Source organism: Phoenix dactylifera, chromosome 14, assembly GCF_009389715.1.
Source record: "Phoenix dactylifera cultivar Barhee BC4 chromosome 14, palm_55x_up_171113_PBpolish2nd_filt_p, whole genome shotgun sequence".
Lineage (NCBI taxonomy): Eukaryota > Viridiplantae > Streptophyta > Magnoliopsida > Arecales > Arecaceae > Phoenix > Phoenix dactylifera.
The window spans coordinates 8,145,377-8,170,619 of record NC_052405.1 but is presented as its reverse complement, the minus strand read 5'-3'; the positions used below and the strand labels follow the sequence as shown (position 1 = coordinate 8,170,619).

Sequence of the window (25,243 nt, the reverse complement as noted above, 5' to 3'; positions counted from 1 at the left end):
CCCAGTCTGATGGGGGGAAATCGGACGTGATTTAGCCCCAGTTCAAAAACTAACCCCTTGGATTGGGTCGATTGAGTCAGAACAGGCCTAACTTTTGAGTCTTGACACCCCTACCTTTTCCTTTGTCGATAGACTGGTAGAATATACCAAGCCGACAGATACCACGAAAAGAAAGGACTGAAAGGATTACAAGGGGATCGAAAGGATAAGGGGAATCAAAAGATTACAATGAAGCGGTGCAGTCATCGTTCTCTATCATAAGGGCATTGAAAGAATTACAACTTACAAGGTAAGCAGCTACAGCAAGCCCCCAGAGACCAGCACCAACAATCAAAACAAGATCTTTCGTAGATCTAAGAAATGTGCAGCACCTCCGTCTTTTTGTGTGACATTCAAGGCTTTACCAAAACTCTCTCTCTCTCTAATCTTGAAGTTAGATATATATATAAATATACATATACACATACACATACATATACATACATACATACATATACACACGCACACGCACTCCTACAGTGGCAGGGGGCAAGTGGTCATATCATCCTAAACAAGGTTTGGTGGTAATAGATTTTGGGTTCCTGGGCCGAGGCCTTCCTATAAAGAGTTGGGCCCTCGCTATTAAGAGTTTCCACCCCTCGTGATTCTAGGAAGGGGCCCCACGTTTAGGTCCAAGGTGTTGCAGCCGATCGCTTACGTCCGGCCCGATCTTCGCCACTTCCACATTCCTTGACTTTGGCACGAAGCTTTCCTTTTCCACCCCGCGATTTCCCCCACTCCGTCGTCTCGAATTCTCGAGAGCGGTAGAATAGAAACCCCAGATCTCTATCTCCTCTTCCTCCGACGACGACTACGATCTCCAAGGTATTATCGTTTCTTAGGGTTTCTTGAATCCCTATAATGGCGTTCCTGCGTTCTATCTATCTATTATCGCGGGGTTTTCCTTATTTTTTTGGTTTTTCCCTCTATTTTAGCGTTTTTATTGTCTGGGAACGTGAAGATATAATTTGATCAAGAATGACTGCTACGAGTCAACCGGAATTCGATTATTTGTTCAAGTTGTTGCTGATCGGCGATTCTGGAGTAGGGAAGAGCAGCCTTTTATTGAGTTTTACCACTGATTCCTTCGAAGATCTGTCCCCCACGATTGGTGCGTGCGCTAATTCTATAAATGTGATCTTGATAAACTGTTGACTTCAAAGAATGCATTTATATTTGATTAGCATTGAGACGAACTGAATGTTATGTAAAAATTATGCACATAACAAGAAGGGGGAAAAAGATGAATCTTTTTGGATTCTGGGTTATGATAGATACTTTTCTCTTGGCCGCTAAATGGTGTGGTAGACTACTTATTTTGCTAAGCTTGTGCATAATTAAAAGATGGAAAACATGCCCCTAATTTTCACATGTACTAAATTAATGTATGCTCACGTGGGAAAGAAATGATACTTTAATTTGACACATTGCAAGAAGTATTAGCATGTAATGGTTCCAAGTAACGAGGAACTAGAAAAGGATCTAGAGCAGAATATCTTACGAATCCATATTTTCAAGTAAACATGAAAGTGGAGACTGTTAATTGTGTGACTGCAGGAATTGAGTGACTTCAAAATGAGTTCTGTTAGTAATCTAAATGGATTCTGATGTCACCAGACTTGCAGAATAATTGGTAAGCAATACCAGCTGCACAGCAACAATAATCTTGGCATTACCGTTTAAGAGTACTAGTTTGTTCAAATTGGCAGGTGCTCTGAAATCATAGCCCATGTTTATTTTTACATTGAGACATTAAGTTTGTCGGTAAGTCAAATGTAAAGAGGCAATATTGTTGGCGGTGGACCTTTTCAGATTTAAATAACTTAGAACAAGAACAAAGAAAAACATATGGAAGCTATGAGCATCAAACTCACACTTACATTGGAGCAACTGATACTTGTGCCTTCAGTAAACAAAAGTAAAATACCATCTACAGTATTCACTATCTGTGCAGAACCTCTTTAGTTCTAGAAAAAAACTTCGAGGTTTTCTTGTTAGTTGTGAAGTATAGGTAAGTAGGTTTCATGTTATGTCCTCTTTTATGACTGCTGCTTTGGTGAGTTTCTTTGCACTGTTTCATGAGGGTCGAAATGACGTTGATAGCTGGTCTTTAAAGTCTGAACAGGTGCAAAATCTGTTGGATCATACTTTGATTTATATGATTCATTTTATACAGTTCCGATAAGGCCTTGCTTACGAAGTTTAAATTTATTTGGTTGCGTATTTGATATGTTCAATTGAACTCCTTTCATTGTATGCTAAAGCCATGTTGGCATGAATTGAGACAGGATTTATGCAAAAAACTGAATTTGAGGCAGTGCTCTCCATATCTTGGATTATATAACACTTGAAGTGTTGCAAACTTCCATAAACCATGGTTTAAATAAAAGAGATTTGTAAATCATCAAGAATGAGAGATCATTTTTATATAATTAAGCATTTGTCATCACCTTGTTTTTAGGATACTGATCAACTCTTGGTAGGGAATCTTTTTAATGCTCAAAAGTCTTGAGGTCTCGTAAGTTATGAGAAGAAATTATGCTTCTGTAAGATTCATTTATTTTTTTGGTCTTGTTTTGTTGGACCTATCATTTCAACCCCTTCTTTTTGGTTTTTTTTTTTTTTAGGATGGTACTAGTGTGATTGTTAAGTTACTCATTCCAGAAACTAAACTTTATTTAGTGAATGGACTTAGATTCTTCTGTTAGTAAGTATTCATGAACATGCATCTTCATGACATGCATATATTCCCAATGAGATGCCTTTTATGCAAGTTTCTCACATATTTATATACTGTTGAATCTTTCCATTCACATTCTATTTCTTCTATTTAGGTGTTGATTTTAAGGTAAAGATGGTTAACATTGGGGGAAAAAGATTGAAGCTTGCAATATGGGATACAGGTGCTTACTGTGTTCTTATTTTCCTATGAGATATTAAATATTGAAACTGGCAACTATCATCGTTCTTGGCTATATCCTCCATTCCTTAACCTGATCATTTAATATTTATTCTACATGCAGTTAGACTACCCTCACCTTCATCCCACTCACTCCCCTCTGTTTCTTAAACTGTGGCTGTACGAGGATTTCAGTTTAAAAGTTAAATAAGTCTCCACAATGTTTAAAATTGTAAGGAAATAAAAATACAGGATTAGAATGTGCATAAGCATTCCATAGCATTATGAGAATCATATGTTTATGATGTTTATTTTAACCTTTTGAGTTGGCCTTTATGAACCTGATTTTGCCAGTGTTGCTGTAAGTTTTCCAAATTATTTCTCTAACTTCCAGCCATGCTTCTTAAATCTTCCCATCTTCTTTCCTAAAACATCATCAAGTATCCCATTTCCTTTCCTTATTGAGACCACACTAGATCTTTGTTGCATACATCCTGACAAGGTCACTCAGCTTATAATCTCTCCCTCAATCATCTTGTGTTTAGTCCCCAACACTTACAGTTGTATGCATTAGAACTTGGTCTCCTGGAAAAGAAAGCCGTGTAATCATATTCTGCTGTATTGAAGCAAGGCTCATGAGGAAGATACTTGTTTGCTGGTAGCTATTGCTAACAGTACTTACAAGATTCATTTGGTTCGTCTAATTTAAAAATCTTAATTGTATAGCAAAATGTGCTCCAACCTACAAACTAAATTTCAAAGAATCTGATAAGCTTTGTCATTCTCTTGCGACCCCTAACCAACTAAACTACTAAAAATATGTAATAGACATTCTACATAAGAAATACAAGGCACATAATTAGGAGATATTGTGGCCTAAATAGTTAGGAAACAATATGGATTGACATAGGATCACTCTGCGTTTAGATCTTGATGGAATCTGATTTATTGTGTTACAATCATAACTGCGTGAGTATCAATCTTTTTGTACAATTGGTATGTTTTTAGATCCACAAGCAATAGCATTTAACTGTTTTTTATCACAATAACTACAGCCTCAGAGGATGGAAAAATAACATATCAGGAAGGATATCATAACCCTGAAGAAATGGACAAAATGTGATATGGTTGCAAGAATTTTCATGTTACATGATGACATATTTAATATTTGGCTTCATTTATGGTTGCTTAAAGAAATTCAAACTACCTTGTTACATTTAGATAACAAAGATGATGCAGTGAGCTTTCAGTTTCACCTTTTATACATTGGCTTAACATGATTTTCAATCATTCATATGCGTTGACTGGTTCCTGTAATGATTTCTTTTGTTGCATGTTTGTTGCATCTTCTTCATGTGATGTAAAAGGTGTATGACATTATGAATCTAATATGGTCCGAGAGAGAGAGGAGTGGGGGGGGGGGGGGGGGGGGGAGGCTACTGCCTTGAGCACAACCTAGGTCTGGAGGAAATTATACATCATTGTTCTGGAAAAAAGTAACGATTCTTATTGGTCTTTTATAGATGGCAGAACATTCACATGGAATTTATTGATGTTTATAACTTTTCAATGGCCTCTTAAATAATAGAAATTTGACAATGCCCATGCATATCAAGGTTCCCCACTTTCTGTCATTGATTGCCTCTTCTATTTCATAGTTCTACTGGTCATATTATTGGAGACAAAAAGTCTAAACTAAAACTAACTAAAAAGGTAAACCATTTGATTAGGCTCTTACTATTGCAGTTTGAGGAGGCAGGAAGTGGGCAGTGTGCATGAACCTCCTTTTTATCAATACATAAGGTGGTAATTTATCAGGCAAAATCATTTTGCCAATGGAAGCTTAATGCTTTCTACCTTCTTGAATAATCATCGTTTTATACAGCAATCAGTATGCTCATTTTTGCTTTTATTTTTCATATTTGCAATGCAGTATTTCATGGCGTGCCATTTATGTTGGCATATACTTTTTTTAACACATGTTAGATGTATAAAAACCAAGTCATTATCTTCGCTAAAAGATCATTCTTTTTAATTTATAGGCTTCTTAGTACAGGCTAATAGGTGTTATGTGTACCTTGTCATCTTATGTTTCTAAGATCTTATTAAGTTTCTATTTCACAGAGAATTATCTGTAATAAAAGCTAATCCTTCTACTTATGAACTGGATTATTCATGCAATTTCTGTTGATCAGAAAGTTGTTATTGCGGTTATTGAATTAAGACCTATCTTTTTAATTGTAGTGGTCATGTATGTATTCTGTGGGAATATGTTTGTCATTTTCTGGTGTCTTGTAATCATTCAAATATGTAGATGTAAATGAAATGTTGACACAGAGGATAACTTTATCATGCAGCTGGACAAGAGAGATTCCGAACTTTAACAAGTTCATATTATAGGGGAGCACAGGGGATCATAATGGGTATGCAAGTTCCTAGCTTCCCCCCCTCTTTGCAATCTTGACTGTTAATATTGTTGTTTTGCGATGACAACAAAGAAAACATTTATGTCTGCTTATCACATGTAATATGCTGGAATTTTAAACTTGGTACAGTTTCAGTCTAAAGCATTGGAAAAGATTTGGTGTTGAAGCATTATATTCTTTTTTTTTTTGACTGAGACGCATTCTCTAGTCTAATGATTCCATTACACATTTGTGGTTATTGATGGAAGGAGTTGGTTTATTTAGTATAGTTATACTCTGCTGATGCATGACATACCAATTCAAATGGATCAATCTATGCCTTATTAATTGGAGTATTCTATCTAAGGTAATGCACCCACTCAAGACTATTCACACTCTTTCTCATGTACCCAAGTGTTTCTATTTGCTCTTTAACTAAATAGTCTTTAGTTGCTAGAATAAGGGATTGAAAATCTCTGGAAATGTATTTTTACAAATAATTATTATGCAGCAAAGAAAAAGAATTTGAATAAAGAATTTCCATGTATGATGGAAAAATGAACTTTCCATTTTTCAGAAAAGCACCAGAAAATGAATACTTAACTGTTTAAGAAAGTGGAGGGATTGCCTGAGTTGGTACTTCCTGCCTCCGCCCTATTATAGGAGAGGGAGGGAGGGAGAGCTGTTTTAGAGAGTAGAACTTGTTTTTTCTTCCTTCTCTGGGCCACTAACTTTTCTAACAAAACAAGTAATATATTTTCCTTTTTCAAGGAAAAGGTATTTCTTCTCCTTTTCCATTTCCACAATTCTCCAACAACAAAATAGACCCTAAGCATCTTTTGCTTATACTTTATAAAATCAATGTGATGTTACCTGGAACCTTCAGTTTATCCCAGAAATTCCACACCTGGTACACGGACACAAGTATGGGTAAATTAAAACACTGAGGTATGGTTCTCCAAGAAAAAATTCTGAAGATTAGAAGGGTCTGACACTTAGGCACATATTGTTGCCTAACCTTCACACCTAAGTTCATGTAACATGGAATCAATCATATGGTCTCACTCTTGGTTCTGTGTCTTATAAATTCTGTCATGTTTCTTAATCTCATATCTTGTGCTTCCTTTAGTATAATAAGAGAATTTGTAGATTTATACTACCCGCAATTGATGCTTCCTTGGTCTTTCTACAGCCTAAATTTTATTAGACATCTTGTTTTCCCACTCTTGCACCCAACTTCACTCTTTCAATTTTTTGACAACTTGGTATTGGTTTGGAATTTTGTCTTAACTATGGCTTTAGGTATTGCGTACTGATGATGTGTCAGCCTAGCAATAGCATAGCATGTAACAATGATGTGCCAATGCTTGTTGCACTTTACATTTTCCGAGATAAAGTTCATGGGCATCCAATACATGTGAGATCACGCACCTACATGTGCAGTATCACATCGTAGTCATGGCTACATGTGTCTGGCCTTGCCAAGTCATGCCACACCACAGACACACATATGGCGAAACATCCAAAAATCAAAATTTCTAAAGCACACTAAGAAACTGTTACACAGGAAGTGCAAAGAATTGGGGGATTAGAATTATGTGGGGGGGGGCATCAAGCCATCGATGCAGGGTGTGGTGATAAGAGTGGGTAGTGGAAGAAGGTCAAGGGTGCAACATGTGTGATAGATGTGGACAGATTTTACTGAGAAAAAAAAAAGCTTGATTTTGATCTTTGTTAGTGCCAGGTTTAAACTGGTAGTGACCTTTCTTTTTGATGCATGGTTACAGTTTATGATGTTACAAGGAGGGACACATTCACCAATCTGAAAGATGTATGGGCTAAGGAAATAGAACTTTATTCAACCAATCAAGACTGCATTAAGATGCTTGTAGGAAACAAGGTTGATAAGGTAATTCTGGAATCTACAGTTATTTTGCCCTCATTCTAGATGTCATGTTCAATCTGCAGGTTGGTGAGCATAGCGAAAATATGTTATATTATTTTTTTTGCTAATGTATATTCTCATGCATTATCCTACAAAATTATTTTCAATTAAATGGTGTAGTTTAAATCTTATCAGGAAGGAGGAAGGGTCGTGACAAAGAAAGAGGGCATTGACTTAGCTCGAGAGTGTGGATGCTTATTCTTAGAATGCAGTGCAAAAACTCGAGTCAATGTAGAAAAATGCTTTGAGGAGCTTGTCTTGAAGGTATGTGCAGTTCTGGTGTTTTGTAGTTGCCCAAGTTTTGGGTTATGATATGACATGTTTCATTTCTTTTTAAAAAAAGTTTTCTGATTCATTAACTGTATTGATAGTAAACTTTTTACTTGTATGTTCAAAAAAACAAGCTGTTTTTGGGACCATGCATGACTAAAACCTTATTTATATTATGCATCACCGTATATCATGTCTTGAATTCCACATTTAATGTCCTCCATATATCCTTCTTCTCTTTTTCCTTGCTTGATCTTGATTATCTGTTGGGGCAAGTCAAAATCAATGACCTTGATGATTTAATGTTTTTGATTAGAGACATTAAGGTGCTATTTCTTTAGCAAAGAAGAAGAATGTGAGAAGAGGAAAGAAACAGTGAGGTATTCACTGTACAAAAGGCATATCGACAATTGCACTATGCCACTAGATAGATTCAGTTTGTTATATAGCTTTTCGTGGATTGGGCTTCAGTCCTTCATGCATCAGTCTGTGGCTATGCTCTAATGAACCCGAAGAAACTCTTTAACTGATATTATCCTCTGATGAAGTCTTCTTAATCAAAAAGCAATCTAAGAAAACCCCAGACGGTAGTTATACACAAAAGCAATTCTATAATGCACTTCATGTCATTCCCAATGTATACGAGATTGGTATCTTGAAGCAGTAGAAATACTTGTCTGTCTGATTCTTTTCCTCCTAAGAGATGTCAATTTCCCTCCTTCATCCCCCCCATCCCCCTGTCTGTCAAAAATGATGTTTGTATGTTTTCGGTATCCTGGTTGATCATGTTGATGTGGATGCACTTGTCCTCTCTTTAAGAGAATTCATCTTTCATTCCTTGTAAACTATTAGTTAGTTATTTCGATCATCACTATGCCATTGAGATTTTCTTGCAAACATCCATCTATATGTTGGCTGCAAATCAATTTTCAGTAAAGCTATCTACCGTTTTGTTTTCTTTCTTCATCCTTGTTTCAAGCATCCTAATAAAAGGAAAAATAAGGAGAAAAGGTTGAAAATTTGATCTGGTTCTGATTTCAGCCATGAGTATTACTAGTACTTCAGAACTTGTTTAACCTTTCCTCTAACCACAGTTTTAAATAACAGACGTTATTGCATCTATTTGTGCTTAGCATTATCTTATTAACCTCTTTTATCCAATCATTGCCGAAGCATTTACCTTCTATTAGACCTATCGATCTTTGATCAGGCTATCTCTGGTTTGGGTGATATGTGTCACTTGGCAAACTGCTGCTTAAACATCCTGGAATATGAGAACCCGTTATTTAGTTTGCTGCCTTAATTCATTGAAGCTTTCATGCAAAATTCCATGAGACTACTTTCTCGAAAAACTACTTGCTCTCTGTCAAAAGACTAGTAATCATTTACATCTTGTGATGCAGATCTTGGAAACACCAAGCCTCTTGGCTGAAGGTTCAATAGGGGTGAAGAAAAACATTTTTATGCAGAAACCGCCACAAGCAGATGAATCTACTAGTACCTGTTGCTGACTGTAATATTTGCTGGAATATGGCATAAATTTCTAAAGCTTATAATCTCATGATGGTATGGGTGCCAATAATGGTGGCGCTCAGTCGTGGCCATGGTGGTGATCTATTCATTCTCAATTTAGTTATTCGTGAATATTAATGCAGCTAATTTAACCTGCCGGCCCCAATAGACCATCATGCTTCTTTGCCCCATAGTTTGTCGCTCATGTACTATCACCTATAGCTACTTTGTGGACTATACGCAAGCGATGCTGGAATTTTTTTTTTTAACACAAGCAGTTGATGTTTCTAGTAGCAATAATAATAGATCTTATCAAGTTATTGGCCATGTTTTGGAGAATCTATAATCAAGGACAAAAACTTCTGGGTGAGAGGGAACTGTATGTTTGAACTGTCCACCGAATGTTAATTTGTTGGCAGTCATTAACAGTATTCGTTGGGAAAAAGGGGGCTCTTCGATGCATGTTTCTGTATTGTTGTCTTACCATATGTATATTGAATAAAGTGATTTGGACATCACATTTGTAAACATTCTGATTGGAAGTTGGAACATGGAGAGTCAAACGTTGAGAAACGATATCTAATCCGAACAAAAATCATACTAGGCTTCTTATTTTATCACTTTTTTTTAGTGCGTATCTTGAAAAAGAAATCCAAAAGTCATAGATTCTACTAATGGAGTCGTCAATTTCGTAATTAAAAAAAAATCAAAAAAATTATAATACATACCACATAGTCAAATAATATGCACCAAGCAAATTATTTATTTAGTAAATTAATATATAAATTTAGATAAATTAGTACATAATTTCTAAAATACTGTGTTCATTAATATATGGTATATAGTCAGATGATATATACTTAGCAAATTAGTCATTAGCAACTCAATACATATTTTCAAACAAATTAATACATAATTTTTAGAATATTATATTCAGTAATACACACTACATGGCCGGTAATACATACTCATCGACTTTGTAATACATACTGCAAGTTTATTTGAGATACACCCAGTAGTAATTCAATACACACTTTCAAGTAAATTGATACACAGTTTTCAGAAAATACTTTTTATTAGTACATACTACGTGGCTAGACGATATACACCAAGCAATTAACCATCTCGTATTTATTTTTTAAAAGTTATGAAATTAACAGACTTCTTTAGTAGCATGAGCCTTATTTTTATTTGATTTTTGAGTTTGCTCTTTAAAATGAGCGCTAGAGAAAATATAGAAAAATAAAAGTTCTGCTCTATAAGATATTCTATAGTGCTCGTGCCATATAATTTCTGTTCATCTAAACCATAGTTTGTCCAAATAATTTTTTTTTAAATGCGGAATGACTGCAAGCCCTTTATTTAGTTACTCTCATTAAAACTTATTGGTTTAGGGGCTTTCAGTCTTTTAAATTTTTCGCCTTGACATGTAAGGCAGCTGATCTTACTGGGCCCAAACAGCTCATTAAATCACCTTTCAGTTTGAATCATCACACGATCCAATCGCTGCATTGTGCTCATATTGCTGCATACAATCGAGTTATATGGCTCTCTGGCAGGAGACGCGCTATCAGTCATTATGGGGTTATGTGAAATCTACGTGCAAAGATATATTGGGCATTGCAACAATAAGATATATTTGGGTTTATTTGTTATAGGAAAAAGAAATGATGATATGAGGCTTGTACGCTCCTTCATATTGCTCTGTTATATTTGTTGGTCGGAAATAAATAAATAAATAATGAATAATGGCAACAAAGTAGCATTGGCCAAAAAAAAAAAAAGGATATGGTTAAAGTAATGGCAGTAACATATCCTGCTGATCCACATTCGAAGGCCAGCCCTCAAAAATATAAATAAATAAATAAATAGTATGTGTATATATTTTTATTAATATAAATAAAATAGAATAAAACTATATCACAAGCCAACGAGAAACAAGATAATAATTATTTTTTTTTATAAAAGAGGAGGCGCAAAGCTCCACCTCGTCCTCTCAAATAGATATTTGGATTAACAAAAAAAAACAGTAGTAGTGCAGAAGTTATCCTCTTTTTGAGAGCATTCTGGAGCAGTTTAGCTGGATTAACTTCATAGAACGATCCCATAAAAATTTGAAGACACATCAAGCCAATGAGAAAATGATGAATAATTTGAGAGTATTTCACTAGCTCCAGTTGCTGAGTCAAAGTAGATTTCAATTATTTTTGGAATTTCAGCTTAACTTTTCACAAGAATAAATATATAAAACAAGGGAGAGTGAAACCAGCCACCCATTGAATTGCGGCAGCCGGCGATGAGGACCTCTAGTGGAAACCACGGTCCTTTCCTTTCCCACCTCCTCAACCCCACTCCATCCCTCAAAGCCAAGGCCCGCTCCTTCTTCCCAGCAGCGAGCAGCAGGACTTGGAGACGGAGAAGCCTCCTGCTTTCCCTCCCTCTCTCCATCCTCCTCTCCACCCCAACCTCCGCCGCCGCCCCTGCCCCCTCTTACGATCCCCTCTCCGATTCCGAGAAGAACGCCAGCGCCGCCCTCTCCGGCCGCGTCTCCGACGCCACCCAACTCCTCGACCTCGCCCGCGACTTCCAGGCCAAGGGCGACTTTCCCCAAGCTCTCGACTACTTTTCTCTCGTACCCTCCCTCCCTCCCCCCCCCCCCCCCCCCCCCCCTCTCTCTCTCTCTCTCTCTCTGGACTGGAAAATTGATAGATTCCAGTGGAAATATACGCTAAAAGTCCCTAAAGATCCGATTTTTATGGCTTCAGGTGATTAGAGATTACAAGGACTTCGCGTTCTCGGAGTATGCGAGAGTTGGAAGGGCATTAGCGCTATATGAGATCGGAGACAGAGAGGAAGCAATCGCCGAGATGGAGGATGTCTCCATTTCATTGAAAGGATACCCTGGTACAGCCTCTGCTGGGATATAGGCTCGCAATTTTAATGATGGACATGTACACATTGGTTTATTATGGTTGTTTATTGTGTGATATGGGATGTGCTGCAGAGATTCATGCAGCTCTTGCCGCGGCGTTGTATGCGGACAAGCATGCACCATTGCTGGCCGAGAACCAGTTCGCAATCGCCACTCTTTTGGATCCTCACTATACTGATCTTTCATATGTAAGAGAAACTAAGCATTGGCCTCCAAGCTTGGTCAGTTCCTTGCAACACTTCATCACCCTTACTTAGGAATTTCTTAATTGTATGTGTTTTATTTAATGATATGGCAATTTGTGTTTGTAAATGGACCACCATGTATGGTGGTAATCAACTGATTTTTTAAGATATCAGACTTCCGTTGGATGTTATTACAGTTGAACTTTTAATTCATCTTTTTAACAAGTTGTATAACTCCCTCCACTTCACTAATAATAAAATTGGTCTTAATTGAAATTTATTGTTTCATATTAGTTGTTCTCCCTTCTAATGTACATTAGTTTAAGTGGGTTGTCCTGAGTGCTGTGGTCAGGAGTACTTAGATCCTGTTTGGATACACTGGGGAGGAGAAAAAAGAAAAGAAGGGAACCGAGGGAATCAAAGAGAAAAGAAGAAAAGAGAACCTTGGACCAAGAGGACAGAAGAGAACCTTGGAAACAAGAGGAGAGAAGGAGAGTTTCTTTTCTCTCCAAATTTCTCCACTTTTGGACAGATTTCAAAAGAGGGAGGGGGTTGGAGGGATAATACCTCTCTCCATTTCTTTTCTTTTCTTTCCCACTTGACTATCCTAATCAGGGAGTTGCACTTTCTCTTCTCTCCTTAGCAAATGATAGATTGGATTTCTCCCAACCAAACAAGGGATTTTTACTTTCTCTCCTCTTTTCCTCTTCTCTTCTCTCCAAAACCCTCTCCATCCTAACAGGGCTTTGGGTGATTTGATACGCATTTAATTTGAGAACCAAAGTTGAAATCAGTAAATCAGGTAGGGTTTGTTTGGCAGCATTGAATTGGAATTGGAATTATAACCACAAGCATGAGAACATGAGATAATTGTTTGAAACAGGAGAGCAATATATAATTTTTCCTGGTCTCTTTCCTTGTTAAAGAAAGAGTATTCCTAATTACTTGGTGTAATCATCTTTTCTTACATTATTTTCTTAAAATGAGCACATAATTAAATTTTTTGTTGCCGAAGGGCATCCCTTTGCCCAAGGATTTTATTGACAGAAAATGTTGTATCCATGTTGTTAAGAGAGTTTGATCTGAGATCTTGAACCAATTTTTGTGGATATTCATTTTCAAAGTGATAACTTCCTAAATGATAAGTTAAAAGCTTTACCTCACATTGCTTGCACCATAATTAGAGTTGTGAAATACCTGAGTCCTCATGACACTTTATACTCAAAGTGAAATTTTTTGTATGCCATGTTACTAACAACTTGACCGGTACTTCTAAACCATTATGTGCTTCATAGGAAATATAAAGCTACTTAGTTGCTGTAGTTGTTGTAAGTTGTTCAGTGTTCCAATATAATTGTGATACTTTAATACCTCATATAGTTTATAGTTATGATTTACTTGTCTCTGCATTGGTCTTATGCTTCTAGCATCTGACGTTCTCTTTTCCTTTTTACTTCATCATGATTCTATTATAGTATTTTATGCATGGCACTTTTGACCAAGATATGCCATCTCAGTTTCGAGCCTTGTACCAGTGCCACGTTGTTACTATGTCAGTACGCCCGATACGGAGGCCGGTTTAGTATACCGAGTATTGATACACCCCCCATACCGCAATACCGGTACCGAATCCGTACAGTATGGTACACTCTGAACCGTCTGATTCGGTACAGTATGGCGTATCTTGTTTTTGACTTTGATTTTTGCAATTACTTTCTAAAAACAAAGTGGTCGTTAGTTTTATTCGGTAATATAATAGACAGGGAATAGCATAGAATTAGATCCGTAGAGCTTGTATTTTTTACCTCTATTCAATAAGGTTATCATTCTTTCTAATTTTTAAGTGTCTTATTGCTGTCATCATTTCTTCTTTCTCTCTCTCCCTTCATCCGTTATACCTTTTTTGAATTGCAAAAACACTCTTGTTCTGCTTGTCTATTACCATTCTAAGTTCCACTGGCTCCTTTAGCAATTGCCTGTGTTGGTAGCCTAATAGCATAAACTAGCAGATCCCTATCCATTTTGATAATGTATTACATCCGACTTTTGGCTGATGTATCTTTCCTACAGAACTAATTCTACCATACTCTTAGAGAATTTGAAACATTCTTGCTTAACTGTCTTCTTTTATTGTGTTCATTAGTGATTTCTTAGTTTTTATCACTTCTTATTTTGGAGTGTACAAAACTCCAACATCCATTGGATGGTTTGAATAATATTGCTCATTTCCCATTTACTCCAGGGTTGAACCTTGGACATTGGCCTTGTGAGTCATACATGCAACTCATAGTAACACCCTTTGCTTATGGGATGGCAGATACTTGGTTTTATGGTAAAGTATTTAGTATAGCGAGAAAAGGTTTTAGAATGTGGCTTGACAATAGCTACAAAACTTTCAATCAAATGAAATGGTTTTGTGCACATAATCAGAAACTCCAGCGCCCCCCTTCGTATAAATTATGGTGATGAATTAAAAAGATAAATCTTTCTTTCTTTGTTTTTCATTTATCTATAGAATGGTTTTAACTAGTGGATGCTATTTTGCAACAATTGACTCACAGTATAAAATTTGGCAGCACACTTGTGGCCATGTTTGGCCGGTTTCTAATTGTTTTGGTTTGCTTGGTGATCCTTCAAGTTTTAGGTTTTTTAGCGTCTTGTTTCTTATGTTAGTTTGTTCATCATTCTGTTTCTTTATCAAGTTATTCTGGCCCAATAAAATGGTTTTTCATATGGTTTTAAAGTGGCCTTTTTCTTCTGCTCTGGCTGATGCTGAATGTTGGATGATGGTAGGTTCAGATAATTTCAGTGGTCCAGGTATATAGGCTGAGATGAGTGTTTATTTCAATGTCTATGCTGCTCGTGTTTTTGTTCTAGTCCTTGGCCTTGTCCTTAATTTCAGGAGCTAGTAAGTTCAAGCTGGTCTTATCAACCAATTTCAGGAACTAGTAAGTTAAGACTGGCAGTATTGACCATTTCCATTTATTGGTGACAACTTAAAAAGGTGGAAAAAAAGAGGTGAACCGAAACAAAAGGAAAAAGTGCAAGAAAATTTGTGTTCATGGTTTCAGTCATTAAACAACTCAAAATGGCAGCCAATAATCGTAGTATTAGTGATGTCCTATCTTTTGTGCTCCTGATAGCCAATCTTTGAGCCGATTATCATTATTCTTGTCTTGCAGCTTTCGGTTCTGAAACCCCTTCGTTCACTCTGCTAACTAGTCTGAGAAATCATCTATACAAATCATATGGGAGTCATGCTACAGGACCCAACACTGGCAACAAAAAATTTTCCTTGCAAGGTTGTTGTGCCACATGGCATGATGAGATTGGTGTGATTTGCTAGGTTGATCAACTCATGAATGGGGTATCAAGAATCATCCTCCTTGTGACACGTGGCATACTGGTTATGAATTGCGAAGGAAACATTTTGGTAATAGGATTGGACCTCGTATCGCTTTTCTTAAATGGTAACTTAAGGCCTCAAAGACTTTTTTTTTTTCCTTTTGGTAGTTAAGGCCTCTAAGTCTTTAGATTGCAGGTTTCCAACCGCAGCAAACACTGCAAAATCATTTCTTCTGACCAGCGGCGTTGCTGAATGGCCATTATGCTTTCCTCTCAAGCAAATTGCTTGGAGTGGCAATGCTTTAGGTTGTTCCTTGGTCAGCAGAAGGAACATTTTTATAAAATTTATTGCTTTCCCTAGAAGTTCACTGTAAATGGGAACTGTTATGATTGAGGAGATGGCTGCACGCTTCTGGTATGCTGATGGTAGTGATTTCTGGAGTTATCCCTTGGCAGAGAATTCTATCCTTGACAGGGATAGAATGGCAAGGGATATATAACAGAGAAATCAGCCTTTGACCCTTGTGTTGTCTGTTAAGGAATCTTGAATTAATTTCTGATGTCTTGAAGCACCAAGAACTTCGGTGTGGATTAGTCAGTATTCTTCAAATCTTAAAGTCAAGAATACTGATAGTGACAACAATAATAATGCCATAAAAATTATATGTTTCTTGATCATTCTACATCGATTATTCTTTCCATCTTCCATTGTTGTCAGTATTCAAGATGTCCATTCTACCCAGCTATCTGTTCTAATTAGCATTAAGATACAAAAGACTTAAATAGTTCCACGCACTGGAACTAAAATTTTGGCTTGCCAAGGTGTGTGGGGTGATGTCTGGTATCTAAAAGTCATAAATTTTTTAGTCTGACATTTTCTATGAGATTCTTGAGCTCATCAGATCTATTCTCATCATATCAGTTTGTGCAGACTTTTAGCATGTCAGACTAAAGTCGTTATCAACTATGTATTGGCTTCTTTGTGAGTATAGTAGACTTTATGTACATGGCAGCTTCATCTTTGTTGGTATATAAGATTCGTGAAGATGGCATTTTCTTAATATGTAAGATTTATATATATGTACGTTTTTTGGCCCCTCTTAAAGGGGATGAGCCTTTCCTCCAGCCAGCCTCATGGTGATTGATGCAAGGCATACTATTTCTAACCTTGCAATTTGTGCCAGCAAATCTTCAGCATTCACCAAGTCACTGCAAAACTTCACACACAACCTTGCAACCTCTTCCAAAATAAAGCATAATGAAGCAAAGTACGTATCATGGGTCCAGGCTTGGTTGGTAATCACAATGTACATAAGCTTACAGTTCCTTTATTACACTCTTTATTTCAGGCCATTTTATCATTAAAGCATCAAGTTTTCAACCATCTTGGTAAGAGTTTAACCTGTAAAGGTATCCAGAGTTTTGGCTAAGCATAGGACTACGAAAAATGGTGAACCATTGAAATACGTAAGCCCAATTGTCCTCAACAATTAGAGAGTTATCTCAATCAAATCCTCGCAATTTACGAGGTGCTAACTTAGTAAATTGTTAGAGTTCTAGATGGTTAATAGCAGATACCTGGGACTTAATTCCGCTTCAGAGTTTGGGGCCAGGGGTGCGTGGAGGAGGACCATGTTCTATTTCACAATTCATTGCATGTGTGCTTGTTTACCATGAAAAATAAATAAATAAATAACAAAAATAAAAGTAAAATTATTGAAAAAGAAGATCCACATAGGATCAGCAACAATAAATCAGAGTGTATCTTAGCATATTTCCGTTTGGTTTAATGGATTTGGATTAACATGGCTCATATTGCGAATCCACAGAAGTCTAGGAGGTTTTAAGCATAAAAGTCTATAACCATCAAAGATTAACTATTTTGGATCAACTTTAGCGTTAGCCATCATTGGTCTCCGAATTTAATCGATGCCCGCGCATTTCGAACCTGATCCTCCCCGGTGGAAGCTAATGCCTTGTTCTATATGTGCTACCACCTTGGTGGCAAAGATGTGTTTCTTCGGCCCTTCATTATTATGGGTAAGATGGGGCATATCTTAGCTCCTTTATGTGATGCCTGATTTCTATTTAGAAACACCTTTGTAATAAACTTGGTTCAAAAGATGTATGGCTAATTTGTGTCGTATAAAATGCCATCTTCTCAAAAATATAGGTTCTGTAATGCTCCATGATCAACAAAACTTGGACCCATGATCTAAAAGGATAAAGCATCATGTAACATTCAAAAGCTTCCCCCAAATTTATTGAAATGTTACATTTCTTGCAAAAGTTGAAAGTTGGTCCCTTTTAAGCACATTTTAAGGAAAGCACTTGAACCCACAAGGCACGATAATATAAAAGAATTTGCTCGTTTTAAAAATTCACCTTCTTAAGCAATTTTACGCGTCGAATTCGTAATCTTATACGCCGTGTTCAGTTGTCGACGTGCCAATTCAGCCCCCCGCCCCCCAACCACCACCCCCCCCACCCCCAAAAAAGAAAGGATATCTGCGTACGTGGCAAGCTCCTGTTGTATCAAGAACACACTGTATCCGACCTAAATTTAGCATCCGATCCTGCTGACTTCCTGTCTTGTCCGGAACGAAAAAACCCTAAAATTTTGAACGAAGAACTGAAGGAAAAAACGGACGGGCTCCTTTCACATTATCGTTTCTTTTCTCCTTATTCGTCGGTGGTGGAAAGAACGAGGGCAGAGTGGGGGATCGGAAGCGTTGCCCCTTTCTTTGGAATAAGGAAAGCCGTGTCTGGAAGGGGGAGGAGGTCCGGTCACCGCTCTTCCGTGGGATGACGAGAGCCGAGCAGCGACCATGAATCAGAAATCGGATCCCGGCCCCCTCTTCAGCGGCGGCGGAATCAGGCACATCCCCCAACGCCCCCCCCCCCCCGGCCCACCTTTCTCTCGCTCTCCTCTCTTCGTCAAGAATTTCATATTTCGCTTTGTTTCTGTTTTTGATTGGAATCATGAGGTCTTCGTTTGTCTCTTTCGCTCTCCTCTCTTCGTCAAGAATTTCATATTTCGCTTTGTTTCTGTTTTTGATTGGAATCATGTGGTCTTCGTTTGCTTTTTTGGTGAATTTTGTTTCGATTATGAATTTGTTGGATTTCCTTAAGACTTTTGTTTTTTGGTGTGTTGGATTTTGGATATGGTCTGCTTTTGCTCATGATTTTCTATTTTTTACTTCTTTTGAATATAAAAGATAGTTGGATCTTGTGGGCCAAAAAATATGAAAATTGGTAGAACTAAGATTGATGTTCTGGTTGGATGTGGGAGTAATTTGAAGGGGACTAAACAAGTGAATTGCAAGAAGAAAAAAAGAAAAAACCTTCTTTTTAACTCCAAGCAGTCTTTGCAGTAGATATGTTGGAATAAGTCTCTTATATGGGACTTTTTCTGATGGAACATTCCGACCGGTTTTGTTGCAGTGATGTTAGATTGCGGCAAAATGTAAGCATGACTACATGAGAGCATGCGACTGCATGAGAGCATGACTTATAAAGTCTCTCGATAAGCATTACCTATTTTCAGGGATTTATGTCCATTTACACCTGAGTAATCCTGCAAGATAATCTATTAGTGCTTGCAGATCTTTCATCTCTGGGTTCTCAGTCCCATGAGAAATATTTTATATGCCTTGAGCATTTCAGATGTATTGTTTTATTTAATGGTACTGAGCCTCCAGAAAATTGCACTATCTATATTTTGATCATCAGTTATGTTTTCCATTGGCATGGAATGGGTTATGCAATTGATTATCACATACCAAATTTACATATTTGATCTAGAATTTGTATATCAATTACATGGAGACGGTAATATTCAAAAATGATCGTTTTGGTTGACAGCTTCCTCATTGGATCCAAAAATGTGAGGTTCAGTTATGGATATTCCACTTTTAAGGGTAAAAGAGCATCAATGGAAGATTTTTATGAGACAAGGATAGCAGAAGTTGATGATCAGATGGTTGCATTCTTTGGTGTATTTGATGGTATGATTAAATTTCTTTGCATATCCCTTTAGTATGTCTACTTTGATCAGATAATTTGTTCAAAAACTTGCAGCTGAGTGCTTAATTCAGTTGTAAGTGGGATTTTGATGATATTATATTCTGTTTTATGTCTTACCATCGCCTGGCTTCCCCTTATGTTTTGGAAATTAGATGTAGTGTAAGGTCATGGAGATTTTAGACTTGTTATGTTACTGGTACATTCTCTTACTTTTTCTTGCTTGGTTTATGTCTATACACCTATGTAGGCCATGGAGGTCCCCGAGCTGCAGAATATTTAAAGAATCACCTTTTCAAAAATTTAAGCAATCATCCAGATTTTATTAAAGACACAAAGTCAGCTATTGGTCTGTGGTTGGTGTATTTAAGTGCTATACTTTCTTCCTGCCTTATTTGCATTTCCCCTTGCATGTCACATTTCACCTAACGTTTAATAATTTTTTTATTTGTCACAGTTGAAGCTTTTAGACAAACAGATACTGCTTATATTGACGAAGAAAAAGGTCAGCAGAAAGATGCTGGTTCAACTGCATCAACTGCCCTTTTGTTAGGTGATCGACTTTTTGTTGCAAATGTTGGAGATTCCAGAGTAGTGGCGTCTAGGTCTGGCTCAGGTCGATCTTCCTCTTTCTGAAACAATAGAAAATGAGATTGGCAAATTCTAGGGTAATTCAGTGAAAGTGATGCAATGGTGATGTAATAAAACTATTTTCTTACAAGCACCGGAGAAACTACTAATTTATAATGAGATAACCATAATCTTTATAAGTTTTGCATTTGCTTTCTAGCTATATCACAACAGGCCTGCAGCCTCCTGTCTCTTCCTTTAACCATAGAATCTTCTAGCATTGTTTCATTGTAACTTTACTTTTCAATGTATGACAAATGACATAGTGCACTTTATGGTAGAACAACCGAATGTATATGTTTTTTGACCTGACTATACAAACACACACTAATATTGCTTGAATGCTACTTGTTTTTTTTCCTGTGATTCAATAGTTTGGTTAAATATTTAAGGAAGGTTGTTTTATGTTCTAGTAATAATTAAGCACATTATAGTGTTACCTAAATATGCAGAAGTTACTATAACTAACTTGAATATGTATTTGTGTTAAAAGACACGAACACACAAAATAAATGAATAAATAAGCAAATAGATAAAAGAATATTATTTTAAAACTGCAAATAATTATAGTAGAAATGAGGTTTAATGCATGTTCAATCGCCCCATAACCCTGGCACTGCCTGTGGTTATGCTTACTCTGAATAATTGAGTCTCTGAAGATGCTTTAATTGAGTCTCTTAGATTAGCAGATGAATATTCTTGACTCTCTCTTGGATTAGCTAAACTGATTCTTTGCCCCCTTTTAAATCTGCCATCAGTATGTTAGGTTGTCTAAACATTGCAACTTATACAGGGTTTTTACTGCTCAAGTTTACAACAATCAAAGTCATATGCTATGTTTTTTATTGTGTTTATGGTGATAAAATCAGGCAAAAAAAATTTGGTTACTGTGCTGAGTGCTGACAGTAATAATAGGCATTTATCTTTTTTCATGCATCTTATTTGCTGACTACCGATAATTATGCTTCATACTGCAGCAATTCCTCTGTCTATTGATCATAAACCTGATAGGTCTGATGAGCGCCAACGAATTGAAAATGCAGGAGGATTCGTCATATGGGCAGGTAAAGTTTCTATATTTATTTGACAGTTATTGATATTTATTTTTCTTATTTTCTTACTTATATGGGCTCACAAACTCATTGACTATGATTTCTTAAATAATGATAAAATTATCCAGGCACCTGGCGGGTTGGTGGTGTTCTTGCAGTTTCTCGTGCATTTGGAGATAAATTGCTTAAGCCATATGTTGTTGCTGAACCAGAAATTCAGGTAGTTAGTTTTAACATGTTTTTTTACATTGTGATCTGGGAGGAAAAATTAGTAATATCAAAGAATAAACAAAACTTAAGTTGCTTTCCTTATGGCTACCAGTCATGTATATCAAAAGCTAAATCCTTCTCTATCATATGTTGGATGTAAGTAATCTGGACCCTTTAATTTATTCCAGAGTATTCAAGTCTACATGGCACAACATATGTATGAGTATGTCATTCAGGTATTGGTTGTGAAGAAAGAGTTTCTTAGTGTCTAGAAAGATCTGACAGTTAGACATGCGCCCGCACTCAGCAGTCACCCCCTTTCCCATGTGGAATAGGTCTGATATACACCTCGCAAACTTAATTCCTATGGTTTTCATTTGCCTCTAAAGAAATAGTAATTGTGCAGCTCCCAAAATCAATATAAGATTATTTGACAAAATTTTAGCTTAGAAGGGAGATGTTCTCCTGCATTACTTGATGAAAAGATTTGTAAGTTGGAGAAATGTACATGGATGTTGAAGTATGATTAAGGTAGCCATGGTAGATAAAATGATTATTAATCTTGAAATGCTTGGTCTACTCCATTGAAGGTCGAACTCTTCTTAATAGAGCGACATGCTTGTTGGCTCAAGCGGCTGTTAAAACATGTTTGGCTGCTTCATCTACAATGCTACTAAATGTGGGAACTGGGACATGAAAAGTTAAGTTGTGAGCTGCTTGAAGTGCAGATCGGTTAAATTATTTTTACTGGCCCTAATTTAAAATCATAATACTTTAAAAATTCAATTAGTTGCTTTTTGCCATTGATTTGTTATGTTGGTTTTATCACTGCATATACATTACTTGGTTTTAGCTTCCCAGCAAAGAGCTGATAAGTCTTAGACTCCATAGCTTTGATAGTTCTATAAATCACAAATGTATGGTAGAGGGCCTATAAACCAGTTAGATGAATTTTCTTTAACAATTAGTTTTTGGCATTCTTTGTTTTGCAGACTTCATGCACATAATACTTATTCTCGCCTTAAACCCAGTGGTGACATGTGATTTGAAAGTTAATATGTAAAAACTTAAAATATGGATAACTTGTGAGCCTCGAATATGTGGTCTTTCATCACAACGTGCGTGTACATAGTAGGACAGTTACAGGTGTAAGCGGGCAAGGTGACTCACATTAAATCTTAACCACTGGTTTGGCATATAAACTTTCAACTTGCACCTGATTTCTCAATCACATTGAGTATGGCTTTAGAATAACTGGATCCACCCTAACCTGACACTCTTAAAGAAAATCAAGTTCAAAGTTTGGTTGGAGCTTATAATACTTTTTGTTAGCCTAAACTTGATTGACAATTCAACCTAACTTGATTATGTTAACTTATTGAATTGGATCAGCATTAGATCTTATAACTGAAGCCCAATAAAACTAGATCTAGGGCAAGCAAGTCTCCTATCAGGCCTGCTTCTTATGGACATAAATTTAATATGTAAAAGTGGACTCTTCCTATAAACAATCCTTGCCAAATGTTGTTAGCAAATCAACTCCCCACCTCATTCTTATCTCAATTTGAGAATTCAGCATAGCAATTTAATTTGTGCTAAACATGTGAGGTAATATCATTGTATATGTTCTACACCCCATGCAAACAAGCAAGACCTGATCTGTATGTGTAACATTTACATATTTAAGAAAATTGGATTCGTCCTGAATTTGCGAGTGTTTCCAACAGAAACATTTGACAAAACAAGGCTACCCTTTAATTCCTCGGTTGGAAACAAGACTGTGTTCACTTAGGTAAAGCTTTTTTACTTTGAGTTGATATAGAAGCCTTTAGCTTAATGTCTCTGATAAGCAATCATTAGGCTATGTAAACTATGATCATTTTTGTACAGTTTTACTATCTATACATGAACTTTTTCTTTTTTCAAGTACAAGGATAGAAGGATCTTATGCTTTTTTTGCCATATGCTTAGGTAGAAGATATCAAAGGTGTTGAATTTCTGATAGTTGCCAGTGATGGGCTTTGGAATGTCGTATCTAATAAGGTAATTATCCAGACTGCATTTGTTTTTCATGATAGCTTTGCTGCCAACATGTTGTGTTCAGTGCATTTTAGCTGATGGGAAACTTAATCATGCCCAAAACTACTCTCTTTAAACATCTCGATGAAAAAAAGGGGTGCTGAGAGGAACTTTAAGGTGTTTGGTAGTCGCTCGAAGATCTTGCTAATTTGTTCTATTCTTTTGTGATGATGAAAATCTGATTTTTCTTTCTTAAATAAACCTCTCATGACATTTGGAAGGATGAAGATATCTGTTTATGTTGGAAGTTTGTTAGTATACGAAGTCACTAGTCCTGTCAAATGATTTTTTAGTTTTCTAATTATAAATAAGCTTTCATTAGGGAATTATGAATTTTTTTTTGTTTGAGTGCCAGCAATTATAGAAAATACCCAATTTTTCTTATGTGGTTTTTTTAACTTCATGCAAATTCAAGACTTCAAGAACTCTTTATAAATGCACAGTTATACAACACTAAGATTTTGCTTATCAGAAAGTAACCTTTGGCTACCCCACTACAGGAAAGTCCTTGTTACAGCCCTGCTGTGATGTTCATTGATAGGTAGATTGTCAAGGAAATTGTAGAAAGTTGGGCACTGTTATTCTTATATCAAGCACTGCTGAGATTCCCTTTTTCCCGGTCTTTGATAGAGAAAAAATAACAAAAGATTCCCTAATGTCAAATTCTTTTCTTCATCATATTTTTGCGTCAAACTATCACTGTGTTACAACCTGATTCATCTCAGCTAATTCCTCTCCATGTGAGAAGCCCAGGGTTTGGATCCTGGCAACCCCACCATATTTTTATTAAAAAAAAAAAAGAGGCTATCACTTTGTTACTGAATGTATTGGCAGAAAGATCAACCCTGTTTGTAGGCTTTGTCCCTCCTTTTATGACCATGTGTCCTCTCTCTCTCTCTCTCTCTCTCTCTCGCTCTATTTGTTTCCCCTTAATTTGTGCATTAACTTAAGCTCCAGATGCACAGGCATTACATATTTGAGTATCTTACAAGTCCTTGATGTTTTTATGTCCAGGATGCTGTGGACATTGTGCAGGGCATATCTGATGCTGAAACTTCTGCTAGAAAACTTATAGAAGAAGCCTATGCCAGAGGAAGTAATGATAACATCACATGTATTGTTGTCCGATTCGACAATTCATGACTGTATGAAATTATCTAGATCCGTGCCATCCAGAGAAGTAAAACTGATTCTCTACTGGAAGATAGAACTGATCATTCTCTTTGTGGTCCAAGTGCTTGATCTTGCCAGTTTTAAGTTGGCCTGCCTGGAGTATCTCAGCTTAACATGCCTGCAGCATCTGTTCCTTTACTAGCTGACTGCTTACGAAGCAATTCATCGTACTAACTAGACTTCAGTGTGTTTAATTACCCGTCGGCTTGCTTTCTCCCCAATTCTTCATTTGTGGAGCTGTAAAACTCTAAGCTTGTTGAATGTTTCTTATATTAATGTCATGCATTTCTGATCACATTTATCTGATTCACCTACAGGGAGATCATAAGCCTGGAATTTTTCAGCATGCAGGTCAGGTTGCAATAGGAGTTCATGAGTTAATATTTATTTTAGCTGACTAGATTAATCAGGCTGATTTGTGCTGTCTAGCATGCATGTATGATGACCGAAGTTTATTATCCTTTCCTATCTTATATCTGGACTTTGCTCTAGAATGACAACTCCTTGTTGCCCGCCATCACTGCAGCCTCTTCTTGGCTGTTCC

At 36.7% G+C, this 25,243-nt stretch overlaps 2 protein-coding genes across 2 annotated transcripts; both read left to right on the top strand.

Annotated features, from left to right (window-relative positions):
• Window positions 1-655: 655 nt before the first annotated feature.
• LOC103720531 lies at window positions 656-24,994 on the top strand. The gene is made up of 19 exons (XM_039133944.1): window positions 656-864; window positions 975-1,150; window positions 2,874-2,942; window positions 5,296-5,361; window positions 7,131-7,252; window positions 7,424-7,552; window positions 8,962-9,066; window positions 11,361-11,702; window positions 11,836-11,974; window positions 12,075-12,223; window positions 14,932-15,004; window positions 18,287-18,410; window positions 19,397-19,539; window positions 19,806-19,904; window positions 20,013-20,171; window positions 21,163-21,249; window positions 21,366-21,457; window positions 23,419-23,490; window positions 24,541-24,994. Exons 2-19 carry the CDS (start codon window positions 1,018-1,020, stop codon window positions 24,667-24,669), a joined length of 2,232 nt encoding a protein of 743 aa, XP_038989872.1. The 5' UTR covers window positions 656-864; window positions 975-1,017; the 3' UTR covers window positions 24,670-24,994.
• On the top strand, window positions 11,332-12,412 carry LOC103720519. Its single transcript, XM_017846026.3, has 3 exons — window positions 11,332-11,702; window positions 11,836-11,974; window positions 12,075-12,412. Exons 1-3 carry the CDS (start codon window positions 11,367-11,369, stop codon window positions 12,257-12,259), a joined length of 660 nt encoding a protein of 219 aa, XP_017701515.2. The 5' UTR covers window positions 11,332-11,366; the 3' UTR covers window positions 12,260-12,412.
• Window positions 24,995-25,243: the final 249 nt, after the last annotated feature.